At 36.0% G+C, this 21,700-nt stretch overlaps 1 protein-coding gene and 1 pseudogene across 1 annotated transcript; one reads left to right on the top strand and one right to left on the bottom strand.

Annotated features, from left to right (window-relative positions):
* Positions 1–315: 315 nt before the first annotated feature.
* On the top strand, positions 316–903 carry LOC140178403 (protein DETOXIFICATION 16-like). The gene is made up of 4 exons (XM_072215324.1): positions 316–368; positions 475–540; positions 626–789; positions 884–903. The coding sequence occupies exons 1-4, from the start codon at positions 316–318 to the stop codon at positions 901–903; spliced, it is 303 nt and encodes a 100-aa protein (XP_072071425.1).
* Positions 904–1,801: 898 nt separating this feature from the next.
* On the bottom strand, positions 1,802–14,556 carry LOC112740648 (protein DETOXIFICATION 16-like; annotated as a pseudogene).
* Between the last annotated feature and the right edge of the window lie 7,144 nt (positions 14,557–21,700).

Below are 21,700 nucleotides of genomic sequence, written 5' to 3' on the forward strand. Positions count from 1 at the left end.
AAACATAACTCTTTTGCTTCGATTCTGTGGCAGTTGCTAGATAATCGTTGACTTTGAAACTCTTCGATTTACTGTGCTAATCAAACTTTTGCTTGACATCCCCAAATGCGCTTCCTGCTATACCAACTACTGCTCCGAAAGCTTACCTAATACTTCGATTCACTCCCTTCTTCGAATTTAGTTATTTTTTATTAACAGCCACACTAGTGCTTTCTATTTGGTTGGTTCTCACGGTTCTTAGCTACCAGCACTTTACATGTTATTGTGGATATTATTATTTGAACCGATCTAATCATTAATGTTGGGAATTTCAGTATGAATACAGCATCAACTTCTGATGATCCGTTAGGATTAAGTGGAGCTATAAGGTAACTTAGTTACTACTGCGTGCTCATGAACATTTAGAATTCTGTGACAACAAATGTCGAGATCAAGTGAACGTTGCAATTGTATAATTATTTGTTTGTGTTGCAGCACTCTTGTATCTAACAAAGTTAGAGCTGGTAATGCTTGGCCTGCACGTTTGGCAGTGCGTGTAGTGTTAGTAGGCTGCCGTCATTATTGAGAGTACCCTGGTTGCAACACTGATGATAATGATACGTAATGTTTGGGGCCACGTTTATAGTAACGACGTACAAGTGGTTCGATACGTGGGACTCATGCTGCCAATTCTTGTAGCATCCAATTTCTTGGATGGGCTGCAATTGTTAGAGGATGCCGTTGACAAAAAATGGGTGCTTTTAAGTTTTATTAACTTAGGATCATATTATGTAATTGCAGTTCCGTCAGGTATTGTATTAGCTTTTCTTTTGCATCTTGAAGTAAAGGTATGTAAATACTAAACTGAAATCTATTATTATTTGTGGAGTGTCTTAATTATTAGGTATTGTACAGGAACTCTAGCTTGAAATCATATGTGCCCTTAATTGTTTAAGTACTTAGTCTGATAATCATAAATAATTAAGACACTCCACAAATAATAACAATAAATTTCGGTTTTGTATTTACATACCTTTGTTCCAAAATGCAAAAAGAAAGCTAATACAATAGCTGACGGAATTCCAACTACATAATATGACTCTAAGTTAATAAAAGCACCCTTTTTTCGGCAATAGCATCCTCTAACAATTCCTGTGAGAACACCCTGCAGCCCGTCCAAGAAATTGGATGCTGCAAGAATTGGCAGCATGAGTCTCACGTGTCCAACCACGTCGTTACTATAAACATGGCCCCTATCATTATCATCAATGTTGCAACCAGAGTACTCTCAATAATGACTGCTGCCTACTAACACTACACGCACTGCCAAACTAATTCAGTGACTAATTCATAGAAGCGACAAAGACTCCTTCCAAGCAATACACAACATGGTGCCTCTGGAGATAAATACATAATGGGACGAACCAACCAAAAACATGCAATTGGTTCAGTTAAATAACTCTAAAATTATCATTTGTCTTTATTATACATCATAGAGATACAAAAAGTTCCCACAGTAAACATCTCGACCCCACTGAACATTGTTTTCCCTCAAGTACAAATATTTTGTGCCACATGATGACTTCTTTGTTCATCATTTATTCTGTACACTACTTGAAAAACAATGGATAAATATAACAATAAAACAAAAAAGACTCATCCACCGTGAACAAGTACTTACATTACTGCTGCAATAGCTCAAGGGCTTTCTGCAATGTAGGCCTAAACCTATTGAGATCTAGCATCACATTCTGTTGTTCCAAATACACAGACTTGAATCTTTCCCATCCAAGTTTCCCAATGGATGGGGGATGCTTTATGATCATGTGATCTTGTGGATATTGCTGAATAAGAGTGCTTTCTTCCGCACTTATCTTGTAATCCAAGTACTTTAGTCCCATATCCTTTGAGGGCAATTCAAAGTCATATTTGGCAAGCCATTCGAAACCACCATGAGGAACTATTTGTATCAAAACTGCATTCTCAGGAAGGAAAACAATGTTAGTGAGGCCAGCTCCATGAACTCCCAATAGCACATCACAAGAATTCACCACATTTGCAAAGCTTGACATGCTTCCACCAGCTTCCATTACGATCGCCTCGAATCCCATGCTTCTAGCCATCTTTGCTATTTCAGCTGTGTTAGTGAATGATCTTGTTCTTCTTCTTGAAAGAATCAAAAGCCTTGGCTGCTGCTTCTTATTCTTATTATTCTCATCTTCACCCTCCTCTCTCAATTTGATTGCATTAACTCTCTTCACTGAATAAGAGTCTCTCAGAAAACTCCTGAAGTCTTTGATGGAATAGGAGTACTTTTGAGGGTCAATGCTTAGTTCTTTTGGATACCTTTTGAGACCAACATTCACACATGTGAAGCAGTGAACTTGGTCAACTTTGTCAATGTTCAAGACCTCATAATTGGACAGCTTACTGAGAATTGCTTGGTACTTAGAAATCCACCAAGGACGCATTTCGGACACGACAAATTTAACTTGTCCATTGAATTGTCTAGAAGTCAGAAACAGTGGGATGATGATGTCTGTGAATTCATGGAAGTGGTTGCCAATATAGCCTGAAGTAGAGAATATCACAGCTGGAATGCTGTGATAGTGTGCACTGTGGGAATTTCATGCCATCTTTCACTGCCTTTATTGACCATTCTCTTACACGGCTCATTGCTTCTGCATCGTCCTTTCGCGCATAAGGCCTTATGGTCCATGAGGAGTTTTCTGGCAAGGTTGTTGTTTCAGGTGTCACAATGTAAACAGAGGAGGATTTTCCATGGACTCTGATATCTCCCTGTACCTGGTAAAAATTTGTCCTTTCTTATGAAAAGCATCCTTGCTCCATTTTCTTTGTTTCTGTCTCTTCAACTGCAAAATGAAGAAGTTTCTGTCAAAATTATTGGCGTCATCACCCTTATTCAAGTTTCTGTCTCTTCTATTTACTTTTCTTCAGAAGGAAGTTATCTTATCTGTGTGACTAAACTATAAATAGACCTGAATCAATGTCTTACCTCTGGCTGTTTGTGGAAAGCTGCTAGTTTCATTCAGCATCAGCATTTTGGTGTCAAAGCTGACATAGAGCTTCAGCTTCACTGTGGAGAAACAGAAACAAAAAAGTAAGAACTAAGAAATGAACATGAGTAATCCACCATGCATGGATGTTTATTAAGAACTAAGAGTTGAGGACTCACAAACATGAATAGGACCTATGTAAGGCTTAAAGACTGTGCAAAGACTCAAAACTATTATTAAGCATCCCACAAATGCTCCATATCCCAATTTTTTCTGCTCATAACGGCTAAAGCTTTTGGCAAATATTGAATTGTACATCATTTTGGAATTTGGATGGATATGATCAGATAATACCAATCAATCTTATGCAGCTCTGAGCACTGAGGAGACTAGCTAAAATGCTGCCTCACATTAACAAATAGAAGACATTTATGCTTAGTGGATCACCATTCACCACTAGCATGTTGGCCTCCACATACTTTCTTGAACCAGGAGGATCCTCTATATACTAATATAGTATTCCCTATGAATGAATATGATTTTTTGGTTGACTGTTTAGACATGGAATCCCTTACAATCATTACTATTAGTTAGCTTATATTCTTTATTTCTATTTCTTTTTTCATGTATCAACCAGATGAACTGCCTGCAGGGCCCACCTTTGAAAAATATTAACCAACTACAGCTTCTTTAAAAAAATTTATTTTTTCATATCATCAATTATTGCAATCACCCTGAGTTAGTACCACTACTAGCTAGCACTACACTTCCATAGTTGGTGTCACAAAGTTATTTTTACTTATAGAATCAACCTCTGCATGAAGAAAGGCAGCTCAGTTAACTTAAGAAACAAAAAACCAAGGACACAAACAAAATGATTAAAGTGTAGCATGGACCAATTTATAATTAGAATAGTATGTTGAATATAACCTAATAGATGAACGTGGCATCATATATAAGAAGAGTTAACAAAAGTTAAATTAGATTGTCGGCAGGAATTGAATTGAAGCTGGTTTTAATTAATAATTAACGTTAGTTGTAGCAAGAGAATACATTCAAATGAAACAAGGCGTTTGGTAGCAGAGAGTAAGACATGTTAACAAGCTTAGTATTTTTCTAATTGTTTTTGTACAGTAGGATGGGGTGCATGATGAAGCAGAAGTAGTAGGGGCTTTCCAATGGTACCATATGTTTTTTTTTTTTGGTGATTGAATGGTACCATATGTTTGATTTCTTGTAGAGGAATGCGTGTGCCTCATAAAATAATTAATTAGTATTTTTTTTATTTTCCAAGTTAGGTTGAAATGTTAATTTGGATTTAATTATCTCGGAGTGCAACCACCCTAGTCCTTAGCAGATTGAGACACACGGAGGGATGCATGTATAGGAACTCAACATATTTAGAAGCAAGGTATCGAATAATCCAAACACAAAACACTCAACTAACAAATCATTGACCTTTATATTTTGTTACATCGCATGCCAATTTTGATCTTTATAATTATAGATTATAAGTCAGCGTTAGGTAGTAAATTGTAGGAGTAGGAGCATACATAATATATATAACTGCAATGTGCCCTCACAGTGCGATCAACAATGCTGAGTTTTTTTGTTTTAATTCCTCTTCTGTTTTAAACTAAATTGGTTCGAATTAATATGTTTTCGAGGTAAATACCAAATCGGTATCTGAAAAATTCTCGCGTTGACAAAATAGTACCTGACTTTTGTTATAGATAAAATAGTTTTTAAATGATTTTAAAATTTGACAAGCGTGTCCCTAAGCTCGTCGGAGCACATTTCTAATGAGAATGATGCTAAAGTGGCCACCGAAAATTCCAAGGTAGAATTTTTAATTAATTAATTATCCAGAATCTAATCCCCCAATCCCGCTTTTGAATCCCCCTCCCTTCCCCCTTTGAATCTAATCCACCCTCCTCAACGCACTCTCCCCAAAACGACATAGAGCTCAACCTTCTCAGTCTACAGAGTCGCTGTCACCGACATCGCACGGCTGCCATCTTGTCGTCGGGTCTTCTGCGTCTGCCAACTCCTGTGTCGTCTGTTTCTTCTGTCGGCATCGCATCGTTCGTGCGTCTCACTCATCGGCCTCGTTTCTGTCACCTCCGCTTGCTAACCCACCACCAGTCGCCGCTTGTAGCTGTTCGCTGCTCGCCGCCAGTTGCTGCCCTACCTCCTCTGTCTGTGTTCTATCTTGGCTCTGCCGTGTGGTGCCTCTTCTGTTTCTTATTCTTTTGGCTTGGTCTAAATCTGCCTTTTGCTTCTGTGGTGTTTGTGTTGAGTTTTATTTTATTTTATTTTATTTTAATTATTGTATATGAATCTGTTTGTATATCTCTGAATTTTATTGTTATTAATCTTTTTGAATTGTAAATTAATCTGTAAATTTGGAACAATTCATGATTGAAAAAGTGAGAGTGTGATGAAGAGGGAGGATCTCTTACTAGATTAGGGTTCAAGAGGATTTTCAAGTTTATGGCAATTCATGAGCGAGAGTGTGTGTTGGAGAGGGCGGAGGTTAAGATTCAGAGGAGAAAGAGAAGGGGGATTAGGATTTAGAAATGGGAATTTTAGATTTTTCAAGTTGGACTGGTTAATTAATTAATTAATTAATTAATTAATTAATTAAAAATTTCATCTTGAATTTTTCTATGGCCACCTCAGTATCTTTTTCATCGGAAATGTGCTTCGACAAGCTTAGAAACACGTTTGTTAAATTTTAAAATCATTTAAGAATTATTTTGTTAATAACAAAAATTAAATACTATTTTGTCTGCGTCAAAATCTTTTAAATACCGATTTCATATTTACCTCCTATTTTCTTTTAATCAATTTTTGTTAGTACTAGGATCGTCGGATGGGAAAAACATATCAGGTCTCCCTAAACCTAAATTTAAAGCTATTTCAAATTCACTGGATCATCTCTTATATGATTGGTTGAATTGGTTGGCTAAATTATAAATAAAATAGTTATATAAAATTCTATTTTTTTAATAATTAATAATTTTATAATTATATTTTTTATTAAATTAATTATTATTTTTGTATTTTAATAATTTATTAATTAGTTTGTATTATATTTTTTAAGTATCTTTTTAAAAAATATTAATAAATCAAATAACTATGATGAATAGAAAGAATATGTTATGACTAATAAAAGTATTTTTGTATTTTTTTTAATTTATAGATGTTTAATAAAATTTAATATTTATTTTAGAGCAAATCACAATACTAAATCAAATGGGAGGATAAATTACAGGATTCGACCAATTGCAAAAACGTAATATGGATCAGCCAAAAACATGTTTCTATGTAATTCGAATCAATCAAATTCGAACTTTAAAATTAGAAGTAATTCGAATCATATCAATTCGAATTAGTAGGGAAGTGTAATTCGAATTTGATCAATTCGAATTATGCATTTATGATGTTCTACGTAATTCGAACCGAACTGATTTGAATTATGCATAAGGTAGTTCGAATAACACTGATTCGAATTATAAGGTGAGATATATATATATATATATATATATAAAATTTGAAATTGGCTGTTTCGAATTATGAAGCCCCAGACGTGTATAAATATGGTGTGAACGTGAATTCCTCTCATTAGAGTGAAACATAATGGCTAGTGAGGAGAGTTTTTTAGTGTTGGTGCATTATAGAGGGTCCATTAAAAAAAAAAAAACACGCTCTGGTGTGAAGTTCACTGATAAGGATTCCTTCAGTATTTTTATGAGACCCACAATGAGCTTCGATGACTTTCTGAATTCTATAATACAAAAAAACTTGGGCTGCAAGGCGTGAAACGGGTAAAGAAGTTATTCTATCGCATTCTGATCTCAGTGCTGTGAGATGTCGTGAAGTACAACTCTTTCGTCATAGGGAGTGACGTAGATTTGGAGGTTATGTTCCATTGTCATCGGCAGTTTTCCGAGGTCAGGACACCTGAGCTGTTGGCAAAGCTGGTTGATGTGGTGTCTAGCTCAGGAGGTTCGAGACCTGTTGTTGCATCTTCATCCGTGCCTGTGATTGCACCTCGGGACGAGCCTGTCGCCTCCCCGTCATTCACCGTTGATCTCAATCGCAGTGGTGGCGGAAAGGTTGGTATCGTTGATAGGGTGCTGATTCCCTTACAGTGTGGGGCACCGGCTGGTATGGATGATGCATTGCCGGATGATGATGACGATGATGATATGGAGCCAGACATCATTGCTGATGATAGTGGTGATGACATTGCAGCGAGTAATCCAGCTGAGGCTAGCGGTGGTTCTAGCTATAGGACTCAGCAGTACCCTTCGCACTTTTTATCTTTGAACTTGGATGCCATAAGACAGGAGGGGATTCCTGGGAAACCCACTGGATTTGGAGCCAGGAAAACCCAGGGTACCGGAGGTCTTACAGAGTTTCAGGTTGGTCAGCAGTTTCAGGATAAAGAGGAGGCTGTGTTAAGCATGAAGACGTATAGCATCCGACGTTGGGTACAGTACAAAGTGGTGGAGTCTGATTATCGCAAGTATCTTGGGAAGTGTAGTGAATTCAGGAACGGTATACATGGTTGATTAGGATCAGTCTCCGCCAGCGCAAGGGTATTTGGGAGGTAAAACGGTACAACGGACCTCATACGTGTCTGGCGACGTCAATTTCGAGCGATCACAGGAGTCTTGATTATCATGTGGTCTCGGCCTTCATCATGCCGATGGTGAGAGCTGATTCATCTGTCTGCATCAAGGTACTGCTGAATGCGACAGAGACACATTTCAGGTTTAGGCCGACTTATAGGAGGGTTTGGTTGGCTAAACAGAAGGTCGTGGCACAGATTTACGGAGATTGGGATGAGTCATATAACAAGCTACCACGATGGGTATTAGGTGTACAGCTGACAATGCCTGGTAGTGTTGCGGTGTTGAGGACGAGTCCTGTTTGAGTGGGGGGCAGGTGGACAACTCGCAAGCCTATTTTCACCAGTTTTTCTGGACGTTTCCACCGTGTATTGAGGCATTCTAGCATTGCAAGCCGTTGGTGAGTATTGACGGGACCCACTTGTACGGTAAATATGGGGGTACACTACTCGTTGCGATTGGACAAGACGAGAACTCCAACATCCTGCTTGTTGCATTTGTACTCGTGGAGGGTGAGAATGTGGAGTCCTGGTCATTTTTTCTATCCTATTTCTGCCAGCACGTGACCCCGCAGCCAGGTATCCTGGTGATATCAGATAGGCACAACGGTATCAAGGCCGCACTTGAGGCACCCGACGGAGGTTGGCTACCACCTGTTGCATATCATACATTCTGTATTTAACATGTGGCCGCAAATTTTGCCCTTACTTTTAAGGGCAAGAATGCATGAAGGCTTCTTGTGAATGCAGCCTATGCCAAGACTGAGGTGGAATTCAATTACTGGTTTGATATTCTGCGAACTGAATACCCTGCCATGTGTGACTGGGCTAACAGGATTGAGTATGCGATGTGGACTCAGCATTGGGATGAGGGTAGGAGGTTTAGTCACATGATGACGAATATCTCCGAGTGTGTTAATTCCATCCTGAAGGGGGTCAGGAACCTTCCGTTGTGTTCACTAGTGAAGGCCACTTACGGGAGGTTGGCAGAGCTATTCGTTCACAAGAGGAGAGAGGCAGAGGCCCAGCTGGGAACCGGACAGCAATTCAATCAACATCTGGTGAAGGCTATAGAGGCTAATCTGAAGACGTCGAGGTGCTTCACAGTGACTTTGTATGATAGAGATAATTCTGAGTTCACTGTCTCTGAGACCACACCTACTGGTCATTCTCACTTGGTAGTTACAGAGTGTCACTCAGGGATCAGACATGTGATTGCGGATATTTTCAGGCACTTGATTATCCATGCTGCCACGCCTTAGCATGTTGTGCTTATTCACGGCTCACTTGGCAGCCCTATGTGCACCAGGTGTATCTTCTTAGCTCGGTGTTCAGTGTGTATCGGATGGGATTCACTCCTCCCATCCCTGAGAGTTTTTGGCCTCCGTATGATGGACACACAGTCATACCAGATCCCTCCAAGAGGTGTGCGAGTGAAGGGTGTCCTAGGACCACCAGGATTCGGACTACCATGGATGAGGCTGATCCAAACAGGCCCAAGAGATGTGGTATGTGCAGACAACCAGAACACACACGTCGGAGGTGTCCACAAGGCGGCGTCACCACGGGGACTGGGGTCGATGTGTAGTCGGTAGTCAGATTAGTTGTTTTAGTTTCATTTTTACACTTGAGCCTGTTACGTATTTCGTATTTCAATCCGTTTTATTCAGTTTATGTAATGTGTTGTTCGAATTGTTATTTTTGCCGCTATTGACTTATGTTATATGGAAGCTATTTTTGGAACGCATTGAGTAACACTAGTATCTAGCAAATACGTAACATATGTAATATATGTGGGGCGATATGGACTAATAATGGCATGAAGCCAGTTTCAACATAACTGATATAAACTAGTGACATAACTCATACAACATAAGTAATACGAAATAAACTGGTAACATAACTCACAGGCTATGCACACACATTCAAAGTAACTAAGTAATACAAGGTCACTGCAGAGTTAAAGCGACTAAGCATGACAAAACGAAAGCAACTTGAAAGAAACTAAGGTGCATAACTCAACGCTAAACCCAAATAATGAAGTTAGTCATCCAAACATATGCGAACCCGTGAAGCAGCGTCGAGGTCACAGGACCCTCTAGCGTCTCCGGGCTATCGGCTTCTCGTCATCCTCTCCGTCTGCATCATCCTCATGTGTAGGCTGTGGGGGTGGCCTAGCCGGTCCTAGCTCAAGATGTGGGGAGGGCCCTAGACGGTCCTGCGCCAGCATGTGGGGCAACAGTGTAGGCGGACGGAGGAGTACCACTCAAGGCAAAATGCTCATGAATCGGACTCGACGGAGGCTCGTTCAGGTCCACATCTAGGTGTGCCTGAGTCCCGGTGGCATGTGGACCCCGACGTGCTGCATCATCCTCCTGCATGATGGCGCTAATCTCCTCTAGAAAGTATGATCCTCCGAAATCCGCATCAAGACCACTGCAAACTTCACCACTGAAGTAGCTATAACTGTCCAGCTAACTTCACCATGTGTCTGTTCCCCACGTAGCACATGCACCGGTATAACCACGAGAGAGCAGCTGATCCCCAACTGTACCCACCCATGTCCTCAAGCCTGGCTACGTATAGGAGCCACCTAATGTGAATGTGATTGCCGAAATTATTGGTAAATAGCTGAGTCCGTAACAGCATCATGATATAGGCCTGGGCATACCTCCTAACAGTGGGCTCATCGGCTCCCTTAGGAAGCTCTCCAAATATCTCCTGGAACTAGCTGCAGTTCACTGCAAACTTCTGGATTTGGTTCGCAGAAGATAATGCACCCAGCAGCTCCTCGAACCACACCCAAGCTGGTCGATCACCTTCAATGTACGTCTGAAAATCTGTCAGGCAACCACTAACATAATATCCATCGATCGGCAGTCCTAACTGGTACGCCACGTCCTGTGGTGTAATGGTGTACTCCCTGAACGGCATATGAAACGTGTGCGTCTCCGGATGCCAGTGCTCCACTAACGCACTAACCAAGGGCTCATCCAGCTTAAACCATCTTTCGTTCATCTGGCAAGATGGTACAACCCGGCCATCTGCAAGTACGAAACGTACCTCTCATCCAAATGCATATCCTGCTACCATCTGGTAGCACAAATCCCACACTTTCGTACTGTTGTACCAGCAAGTGCACTGGATCGTCCAAGTAATACCTGAGCAAGTCAGGGTCGATCCCACGAGGATTGTGGTTTGAAGCAAGCTATGGTTATCTTGCAGTTCTTAGTTAGGCAGATCAGAAAGTTGTTGGATTATGGAGTTTAGGATTCTTATAACAGGGTGCTAATACTTTAAGGATAGAGTTGAGGATTGGAGTTGCCTTACCTTTCTGAATTAACTTTGGTACTACTGTCTTCTCTGCTTGTGAATGATCTTCTTCTATGGCAGGCTGTATGTGATCAATGCCATGGGCCATGGTCATTGATCTCCTTTGCTACAGATTGAACGCCATTGGCCGTGGTCATCCAATCTGACGAAGGGTGAAGCGCTTAGCAGTTCATTCTCCTGGCGATCCTACTCAAAGCGCCATAGACAAGGTCAAATCTTCCGGATCAGAGAACGCTGCTTTTTTGGATTCTAGCCTATACCACGGAGACCCTAATCTCCCCGGAAATCGGCTGAACTGGTGTCTTGAGAAGTCCTCAACGAAGTCGTGGATTAACCATCTGAGAGATGAATAAACATAGCTGTTGGCTCGTGCTTTCCAGTCATGTATTCACACGAACCCAAGTAGACGCAGGTGTTTGTCAGGCACGTTCGTCTTAGTGTGATGAACAGAGCTGATTGTTCGATCATCCTATTCACCATGTTGAAGAGCGGATATACATCTTAGAAACAGATTAAACACAGATCGAAGAAAAAATAATAATACTTTTATTAATTCATAGGACTCAGCAGGGCTCTTTCCCTAAACCTAGGAGGTTTAGAGACTCATACTGAAGTAAAAATACAATGTAAAATGAAAATAGGGCTGAATGATATGCGTGATATCTAATGATTATGTAAAATACACTTTAAATACTAAACAGATGACTAGTAAGGGTAAAATAGTCTTTTTGGTGCTAAAATCCACTTCTGGAGCCCACTTAGTGAGTGTTTGAGCTGAACAGCAGACATGTGTCACTGTGTCCATATTTCAATGAGACATGGACATCAACCAAACACTACGTCGGGTAACGGAATTTCTAAAAAGTTATATATCAACATAATCCACAAAATACTAGTCTGATTAATAAAGAAAAGGATAGCAAGATTGATCAGCTTCCAGCTTCGTCGCGACATTGGATCTGCAATATTGTGACTGGCTCAATCATAACACGGGATGTATCTCATTATCAACCCATTGACCACTCATTAGAGTTACATAGACATCAGGATCTTATGAAGCAATTATTATATAAGACAATAATCACATTAACATTAATTAACAATTACTATTTTGTTGGAAATCATCTAGTTGTACAATAAAAATAAATCAAGAATCCTGAATTTCACCAATCAGTGACCTATTCTCTTAAAATCTACAGCTAAAATCCTAACCATACACAACTGAAGAATACACAATTTTGCTTTAAAAACACAAGAAAACCAAGGATCTGTCTATCAAATTATCCAAGTATCAAATAAAATAGCACAACTTAGACAAGAATGGTTCAAGAACAGTAACAATATTGACAAGTTCAGGGTCCAAAGAACTTTTCTCCTTTGCCTCTCTCTTTTGGAGGCTCTCTTTGACCCCTCAATCTTGCCTTTTCAATGTCTATCAAGCCTGATAAATCATTGTCATCCTTTTTCACAATTACCAAATTCAAATCAGAGAGGTTATTGAATATGAAAGAATCAAAACACAGCACACAAGACTTGAATGAATGCTCTATACATTGTGCAGTCTATACTGATTGTCATTATAATCTTAATCTCAAAGAAAATTAAAAGAGACATATAATAGTGTAGTGTATTACCTCTATGGAGCAAGAGGCGAATGCAACCAGGGGTCAATACTCTCTGCTTCATTGAACATCTCTAGACTGTGTTTGTTTCTGAGAACAGGACAGGACAAGACACTGATGGATAGAGACATAAAATTTTATATTTTTGTATTCTGTTTGGTGATAAACTAGAACAAATTATGAAAATCTAATTTATTCAATATGCAAAGCGAAAGCTAACACAATAGCTGACGGAACTCCAACTACATAATATGACTCTAAGTTAATAAAAATACCCATTTTTTGCCAACCGCATCCTCGGACAATTTCTGAGACAACACCCTGCAGCCCGTCCAAGAAATTGGATGCTGCAAGAATTGGCAGCATAAATTCCACCTGTTGAACCACTTGTACGTTGTTACTGTAAACATGGCCCCAAACGTTGCGTATCATTATCATCAGTGTTGCAACCAGGATACCCTCAATAATGGCTGCTACTACCACTACACACACTGCTAAATGTGCAGACCAAGGATTACCAGCTCCAAGTTCGTTAGATACAAGAGTACTGTAACAAAAACAAATAATTATGCAATTACAATTGTTACTTTGATCTCGACATTTGTTGTCACAGAATTCTAAATATTCATAAGCAAGTAGCAGTAATTAAGTTACCTTATAGTTCCACTTAATCCAAACGGGATCATCCAAATAGTTAATGTTGTATTCATACTGTAATTTCCAACATTAATTAACATAGGTGCAAATAATAATTATCCACAATAACATGTAAAGTGCTGGTAGCTAAGAATTGTGAGAACTACATCAAATGTGGAACTAACCAAATAGAAAGCACTGATGTTTGCAACTTTAGATTTGGAAGACGACCAGATAGGAGAACCATCAATTCAAACGACCACAGTTCCAAGCTGCTCAGCACAATGGGAACCAAACAAAAACTCATTAGTAGAGGATCTCGAACAGTATAACGATGAGAAAAGCAACAGTTAGTAGAAACTTACCAAACCATAACAGCAGAAGGAATAGCAAGTTTCAAAAAAGAAGGAATGTCATGGAATGCCTCCACTGAAAACTCCGTCCGAGTTTGTGAACATTTTGGAGAAAACTTAATATATAACGCAAGTATCAACACATTCACCCAATATGATATACAATTTGATATGGCAGCTCCTCTACTCCCTAAGTCATATTTTAACACTAACGCCCAACACAAAGCAGCATGCAGTGCAGTAACTACTCCAGAGCTGAGCATCATTGGAACTCCAATGTTCTGTGTCTGTAGAAATCTAGTCTGACACTGAAGAATACTAGAGGCAAAAAGATATGGAATGATTAACTGAGCATATCTTCCTACTTCTGTGGAGATTTTGTGATCTTGGCCAAATAAAATCAATATGGATTTTGTGTTTGCCCAAATAATAGAGATGGTACGCATAAGATGATAAGAACAAGCATGGCTTTCTGAACGTGTACACCTAACATGCCATGCTGTCCTGGTCCATATGATTGGCCACAAAAGGTATCCAAGGCACTTGTCATTCCTATCTGTCATTATATAAAACCAACAAGGAGTTGAACACAAGGTTAGTCGATTCAATAGAAACAGTTGGCAATGAATTAGTAATCGCTTCTAGTTTCCATGCCATGGAGGGGAGTAATCGGGTTTGGTATTGAAATATTTTTATAACTAACACCGAACAAAATATTGGGATGGTTCAGTTTGGATTATATTTATTTGATATTTTTTAATAAATTCAAATTATAAAAGAAAAGAAGAGGAGAAAAATCTGATTGGTGAAACGTAAAAAGAGTGTTAAGAGATATAAAAGGAACTGACCACTAAACGAATGCCAGTGACAGAAGAAAAGGAGATGGCCATAGAAACGCCGGAGAGAGCCAACTCGCTGACACGACCCACAAATATTATGGAAATAAGCTCAATGGCGAAATTAAGAAGATTCACCATAATTAAAGGTCCTGCCAGACATATTTACTTTCTCACTTCTTTAACCACTGATCTTAACTTATTTTTTTTTGATACATTAGGCTCAACAGAGACACGGGTATTATTCTTGTATTCTCCCTCCATGGACTAATTTATATATTCTTACATAAGTTTTAGAATGAAGAAGTTTATAACGAAGAACAAGTTAGTCTCAGATGATAGAACTTATAAAGAGTGTGTTGTAACACAATAGATTAGGTTTATATTTAGTTGAGTTTTATGGAGGCATAAAAAAATGGTGGCTAAGGATGACATTAGATTAATCCCCTGTTTGAAATAATTTTTTTTCAAAATCTACTCTCTCTCTTTTTTTTTTTATCAAAAATAGGATTGAGACTCGAATTAAATTAAAATTATATATACATATGGTGTTTTAAATTTTGAATTTTATTTGGATGTTTTTTTTATTATTGTTAAATAAAAAATTTTCTATAATTATTGAATTTTATATATTCACCATAATTAAAGGTTCTATCAGACATATTTGCTTTCTCACTTCTTTCTCACTTCTTTATTTGGATGTTTTTTTTATTATTGTTAAATAAAAAATTTTCTATAATTATTGAATTTTATATATTCACCATAATTAAAGGTTCTATCAGACATATTTGCTTTCTCACTTCTTTAGTCAGTGATCTTAACTTATTTTGCTTGGATACATTAGGCTCAACAGAGACACGAGTATTATTCTTGTATTCTCCCTCCAAGGACTTATTTATATATTCTTACATAAGTTGTAGAGTTAAGAAGTTTATAAGGAAGAACAAGTCAGTGTCAGATGATAGAACTTATGAAGAGTGTGTTGTAATTTGTAACAAATGGTGGCTAAGGATGAGTGGATGACATTAGGTTAATTCCTTGTTTGAAATATTTTTTTTTTCAAAATCTATTTTTTTTATACCAAAGATAAGATTGAGAATTTGAGACTGACCTCTAAATGAGCATGAAGAGACTATGCCATTTGAATATTATAGCTCATTGGCTTCAAAATCTACTCGTTGACATAATTAAAAATAATCATTAAAATTTAATAAAATTTTCAAATATTATCAAATTAAATCAAAATTTTATATACATATGGTATTTTAAAATTTGAATTTCACTTGGATGTTTTTTTATTATTGTTAAATAAGAAATTTTCTGTAATTATTGAATTTTATAATATTTAAAAAATTTTATTCCTTTGACCCAATTATATTTGTAGAAATATTTTTATTTAGTATTTTGTTGAATTTTTGTGCGGAATTTAAAGTTCGAGAGTTTTATGTGTTTTAGTGCCTATAAAAGTATAAATATCAATAATAGTCTTTTGGTAAGCTTTGTAACTTTGTTTCTTATGTACATATTTCTGAATCAGATTTTATAGTGGCTGAATTATGAAAAGGGGTGTCTTGGGAGGTTGATAATCTTACCACGCCTATTCCGCATGAGATTAAGCAGTTTATTTGTGGTCTGAGATATCCTAGTTCTGAGTTAGAGCCACAGTGGGAGTGGTGGCCTGCAGCAACAAAAAAGTATAGTGCAAAGGAGGGTTATAGATGGTTATTAGAGAAAACATTAAATTGGAATGCCAATAGTAACTAGAACTGGTTGTGGAATACAAACATTCCGGAGAAGTTCAAATTTACTATGTGGCTTGGCTTACATAATACTCTGCCAACTAAGACCTTTCAATTCAAGCGACATTTAGCTTCTTCAGATATGTGTAAGAGATGTAATAAGGCGCAGGAGACTATGGAGCATTGCCTTAGAGACTGTGAACGATCAAAGGCAATTTGGCATATGTTGGATCCTAGTATCCTAGACTCGACGGCGGGTACTGCTCTTGAAGAGTAGTTTCGGAAGGCCTTGGCTAACAATGAGGCGTCTTTTGGTGCAGGGCTTTGGTGGGTATAGAGACATAGGTGCAATGACATATTCAACACTGACAACCCTTGGACAGACCATAAGGTTGTTGCCTTGGCCAAAATTACCGCCAAGGACTTACAGGTTTATAGGAATCGAAGCAATGCCTTTATGTCTCTCCAAAATTGCCTGTGTTGGGAACCACCGGTAGGCAATAGTTTTAAATTTAATTGTGATGCAATCTTGTATCTAGATTCAAATTTAGTGGGATTTGGGTGTATTATTAGAGATTCTAAGGGAGATTAGATCTCAGACTGGTCTGGAAACATTCCCCCTGGTCTATCATCAGATGTGAATTATTTGCTGCTTGGAGGGGGCTGGTTTTAGCTTGGGATTACGGTTTGAGAGATATTATATGTGAAACGGATTGCCTTGACATTCTGCCCATCATGCATGAGCTTACAAGTGGGTATTCATCTGAAGTAACAGATTTGGTTCACAAGATTCAGGAGCTTTTATCTCGTTCTTGGCTTGTTCACGTTGAGTGGGTGTCCCAAGAAGCAAATAGAGTTGCGGATTGGATGGCTAGATATGGTGCCAAGAGTAACTCTAATCATGCTCTTTGATCTGAGCCTTGTGCTGATCTCCAGCAAATCATCTACGGATATAAGATAGTGTTTGCTTTGTTTATTTTCATGTTTAGACACCAAAATATATATATATATATAATTGAAATCACAATATTTAGATTGAAATTGCATAATAAAAAAGAAAATTAGTTTTTAAGAATACTAATAAAGTGAAAGAGTTGTGACAAATAAGAAAAATAGAAAAAATAAAGCATTACTATTATTGGCAATTTATCTCTTACTAATTTGATTTCAATTATTTTTACACTGATAATTACCAAAAAAATGAATTAAGAAGCACGTTAGCATATATTTATACATAATACATTAATTTTCAGTCTCAGCAATTTTAATTTTATGTAATTTTTTTCAAAGAAATAAACAAACCAAAATGAAATAAATGACAATTAAATTATTTTAAGAAAGCAATAATTAAATTTTATTAATTAAAAATTCAACTATTAAGTATAAGAGGGTCATCAAATTTAGAATTTTAAAAAATTTCAATAGCAAAATTAAAAAAAATTTGTATTAAAATTAAAATATTTTAGCGTCACCATTAAAAAATTTTATTACTATTTTTTATTTAAAGAATAATGTTGAGTTTGGAAAACTTATATTTAAAATGATGATCAAATATTATTAAAATATATTTAAGTTCTTAAATTATTTTCAATTGTTTGGTTGATATATTTGTTATTGTGCAGATTTTCTATTGGGCGAGAAGTAACATAAGCCCAACTTGTTATTTGAACTTAAGCTTTGTGCAAAAATTAATTTAAACATAAGTGGCTTTATGTTGAAATGAAAGTGGCCCATATCACAAGCACATAGACCAATATTGAAGGATCAAGGAAAGGAACCCAAAGGTTTTCAAAGCAAGCCTTGGTTACTCTCCTTGTGATTGGAATACAAAATTCAATTTGGTTAAATGCACTCCTTGGTAACCGAAACTCAAAATTAAATTGAGTTTATTGTGCATTGAAAGCTTCTCTTTTCTCTCTCCTCTCTCTTGTCTTTCGGTCACATCTATCAGAGAAGAAGATTGAAGAAGTTATCAGAAAAAGCTTACAGAAAAAAAACTATGAAGAAGAAAGGAATATCTTTACTTCAGAAGGAAAGATTTTGGAAGATGGCCTCAAGATTTTGATGCCAAGAAAAGAAACAATCTACCTCGGTGAAGAAGCAAATCTGAGGTAAAAAGGTTAGTTCTATTTTTGTTCATCAAAGAAACAAGATAGTCGCTGAGCTACACGTAAGAAAAAGCAAAAATGGAAGGCAAGAAGCTGTCCTGGGTCAGAAGATCATCAAGGATTCCAAACTCTTTCTTGGAGCCAAAGACAAGATCAAGGGTTCAGATGGAAGGAGCTTGATGAAAAGGGTTGAGAGAGATACATGCATGTTAGTTTTTGGTTTTTTTCTCTCTTCTCTTTGTCCGAACCGCTGCTGTTTTTGGTTAGAGAAGAAGTTGCATGATTGAATCAGTTTCAACCTTGGAAGCTTTCCCTTCTATAATAAGGGTGAACGGCCAAGGGTTGAGATCAAGGAGAGTAAGCACAGAGTTCTCATAGCTACCCTGAAGCTTTATGAGTTCTTCTCCTTCAATGGTGTTTATTTTGTTTTCTTTTTCTTAGTATTATCTGTCTGAGTCTCATGGTAAAAGACAAACATGGTGAAGTTTGTAAGAAAAAGCAAGTGAGAGAAAAAAGACAGTGATCAATATTAGAGAAAAAGCTATAGATGTCTTAGAGTTTCTTTGTACATCTTTCTGTTGTGTTTCATGATTCTGTGGGATTTCCTTGCAAGTTGCGTTAGCACTTTGCAGTTTTGAGTCCTGGTCAAATTCAGATTGGATATAGAATTTGGATTTGTCCCAGATAAAAATGGGTAGTTCCTAGGAAAAAATTGGTGTTTGTAATGTTGTGATAACATAATGAAATTCCATCATTGTTATGATGGAGACTGGATGTAGGCCACATTGCACCTAATGGTTGAATCAGGATATATCTGGTGTTAATTCTTCTTCCCTACTCCTTTCTCTGTTTCTGTTTATCAAGAGACAAAAACAAAAATATCTCTCAATTCGGTACGAGACAAAACAAAAGTGTCTTTCAACTCGACACGAGACCAAAAAGCAGAAATATCTCCTGAAGTTCTTTGAAAAATCAGAAATCAATTTTCAACAAAAAAAAAAGGTTAAGATTCAACCCTCTCTTCTTTAGCCACTGATTACCATCAAATAAAATTGTATGATTTTATGCGTATGTTTGTAAATGGGTTTTGTTGGTTTTTCTACAAATATCATTGGGTCAAAAGAATAAAAATTTAAATTTAATAAAATTTATTAATTAAAGAAAATTTATTTTAACCACGATAAAAAGAATTATACAAGTAAAATTTATTTTAAAATGTTTTTTACAAATATGATTCAAAAAATCACATTTTATACTTAAAATTCAGTGATTACACCAAATAATTTTGTTTCCAATTTTTTTGTTAATAAAAAAATACTTTAAAAAGATGAAAAATTATTGAGATCGAATTTTGGTTTAATTTTTTAATGTATTTTTAAATAATGATCTAATTATTTTTGTTGAGCTCTTTAAAAATTAAGGACAATTTTAGTAATTTATTTTAATATTTTTAATTAGAGAAAAAAAAAACTATGTACCCAATAAAAATCATCTACCAAATTAATTATTATATGTTTGCGTAATTCATTTTCAATTTATATCCTGTATGCAAAGAGAATGGGATTGCACATTCATAAAATGAAAGGGTGAAATTTGCATATCCAATTTCTAATTTAATTTCAATTGAAGGCATAGAAGAGGCCATCATAAAATAAAAATAAGAGTTTAAAACAGCAAGCCGTGCCAGGAGAGATAAGCTAGTGAGTGGAGTCATAGACTCATAGGGCCATTAGAGAAAAGAGGCTAGCCCTATTTTATCTGGTGTATTTATTTTTCAAAAAAACGTGAAATGTAAAATTTTTGCTAGAATCACAACCAGCGATCCTAAGGAATAAATTGGCCAGTGAATAAGCAAAAAATATAACAATTTCAAATTTTCAATACAATTTATAACATGATATAAACTGATATCTTGAATCATCTCAAGACATGTTTTATACTCATAAAAAAAAGAGTGAATCCAAGCACTTAATTGACATTTATTTGATCTCAGAGCCAAATAAATACTTAATTAGGAAGATGATGAATCAAGTACAGAAAATTGTCAACAACACAAAAAGATCATTTATAAATAAATTACACAATACTACATACAAGTGATACAACAACAAAAAAAGAAAAAAAAAAAAATAAGGAGGTGAAGAGTTAAACGATCGAAGGCAATGGATTTGACCGTGAGAGATTATTAAAAGAAAATATTAGAAAATGCAGGGAAAAAATTCCAATGGGCAAACAATGCTTGCTTTCTTTTGCTCTTCAAGGAAAAAAAAAGGGAACTTTTTCAAAATGTTTTCTCTTTTCGCTTTATGAAAAACCTATATAATAATGATTATATTATTTCTGTTAAGTAATTGTTCCTGAAAAAAAAAGGAAAGTGCCATGAAATGGACCTAATGTAAGTACTAAAATCATATTGCAAAGTATTTTTTTTAGTAAAAAATGAAGATTATTGTTTATAATGGGTTTAGCTAATGACAAAGACTTATATGTAATTATCGTTATATAAAATAGATAGTTTAAAATCGTTAAATAATTTAATAGATTTAATTAAATTATGATCTAATAATTTTTAATTGTCAATTTCACATTAAGACAATTATACGTGAATTTTAACTTTAACTAACTGTTCATATTTTGGTTCAATAAATAAAAATCAGACTCAACAAGATGGGAGTGGATCTGCTCCAGTGGAAAAAAATTGGATGAAATTCAGTATTTAATCTTACCGTTCATTATTCTCTCTCTTATTTATTTCTGGTCCCACTTATAGAATTAAAAGTGAGAGATCATACTTTATTGTCTCCAATAAAAAAATGGAGAGAATCCATTTCCCAACAAGACAAAAGGTTCACTACACCACCTGGAAGAAAGATCTTAATAGATTTCCAAGATAAAAAAAATAATTATCTATTAGAAAAAATAGAATTACTCCAACAAAAGTGGTTAACAGCTCTATTATAAATACACTGGAACCAGGTATAACTTACGTTCTACTCCACTAAAAATCTGTTTAAAATCCTTGCTAAACTAAGGAATCTAAACTTCACGTTAAAAACAAATCAACGTTTCAGATAACTCTCAAAACACTAACATATGTCTTAAATACTTTAATTTAATGATTATAAAATAAATATATTAAAATTTAAATTTTGTATATTTTTAATAAAAAATTTTAATTTATAAATTTAACAAGTATTTTAAAAATATATGTTAATTAAACTCTATAATAAAAAATAAATAAAAACATGATACGTAATAGAGAAAAATAAAAAAATTGTTATTTTTGCCATTTTTTATCATTATCTTTTTTAAATTATATCATTAATTCTTATCTCACATCTTTAATAGTATAAAAAAATAATCTAAAAAAATATAGGTAAATAATTTCTAGTCAATTAAGTCAGATATAAATAATTGTAATTAATAATTATTAATTTT

This window comes from Arachis hypogaea, chromosome 14 (assembly GCF_003086295.3).
Source record: "Arachis hypogaea cultivar Tifrunner chromosome 14, arahy.Tifrunner.gnm2.J5K5, whole genome shotgun sequence".
Classification (NCBI taxonomy): Eukaryota; Viridiplantae; Streptophyta; class Magnoliopsida; order Fabales; family Fabaceae; genus Arachis; species Arachis hypogaea.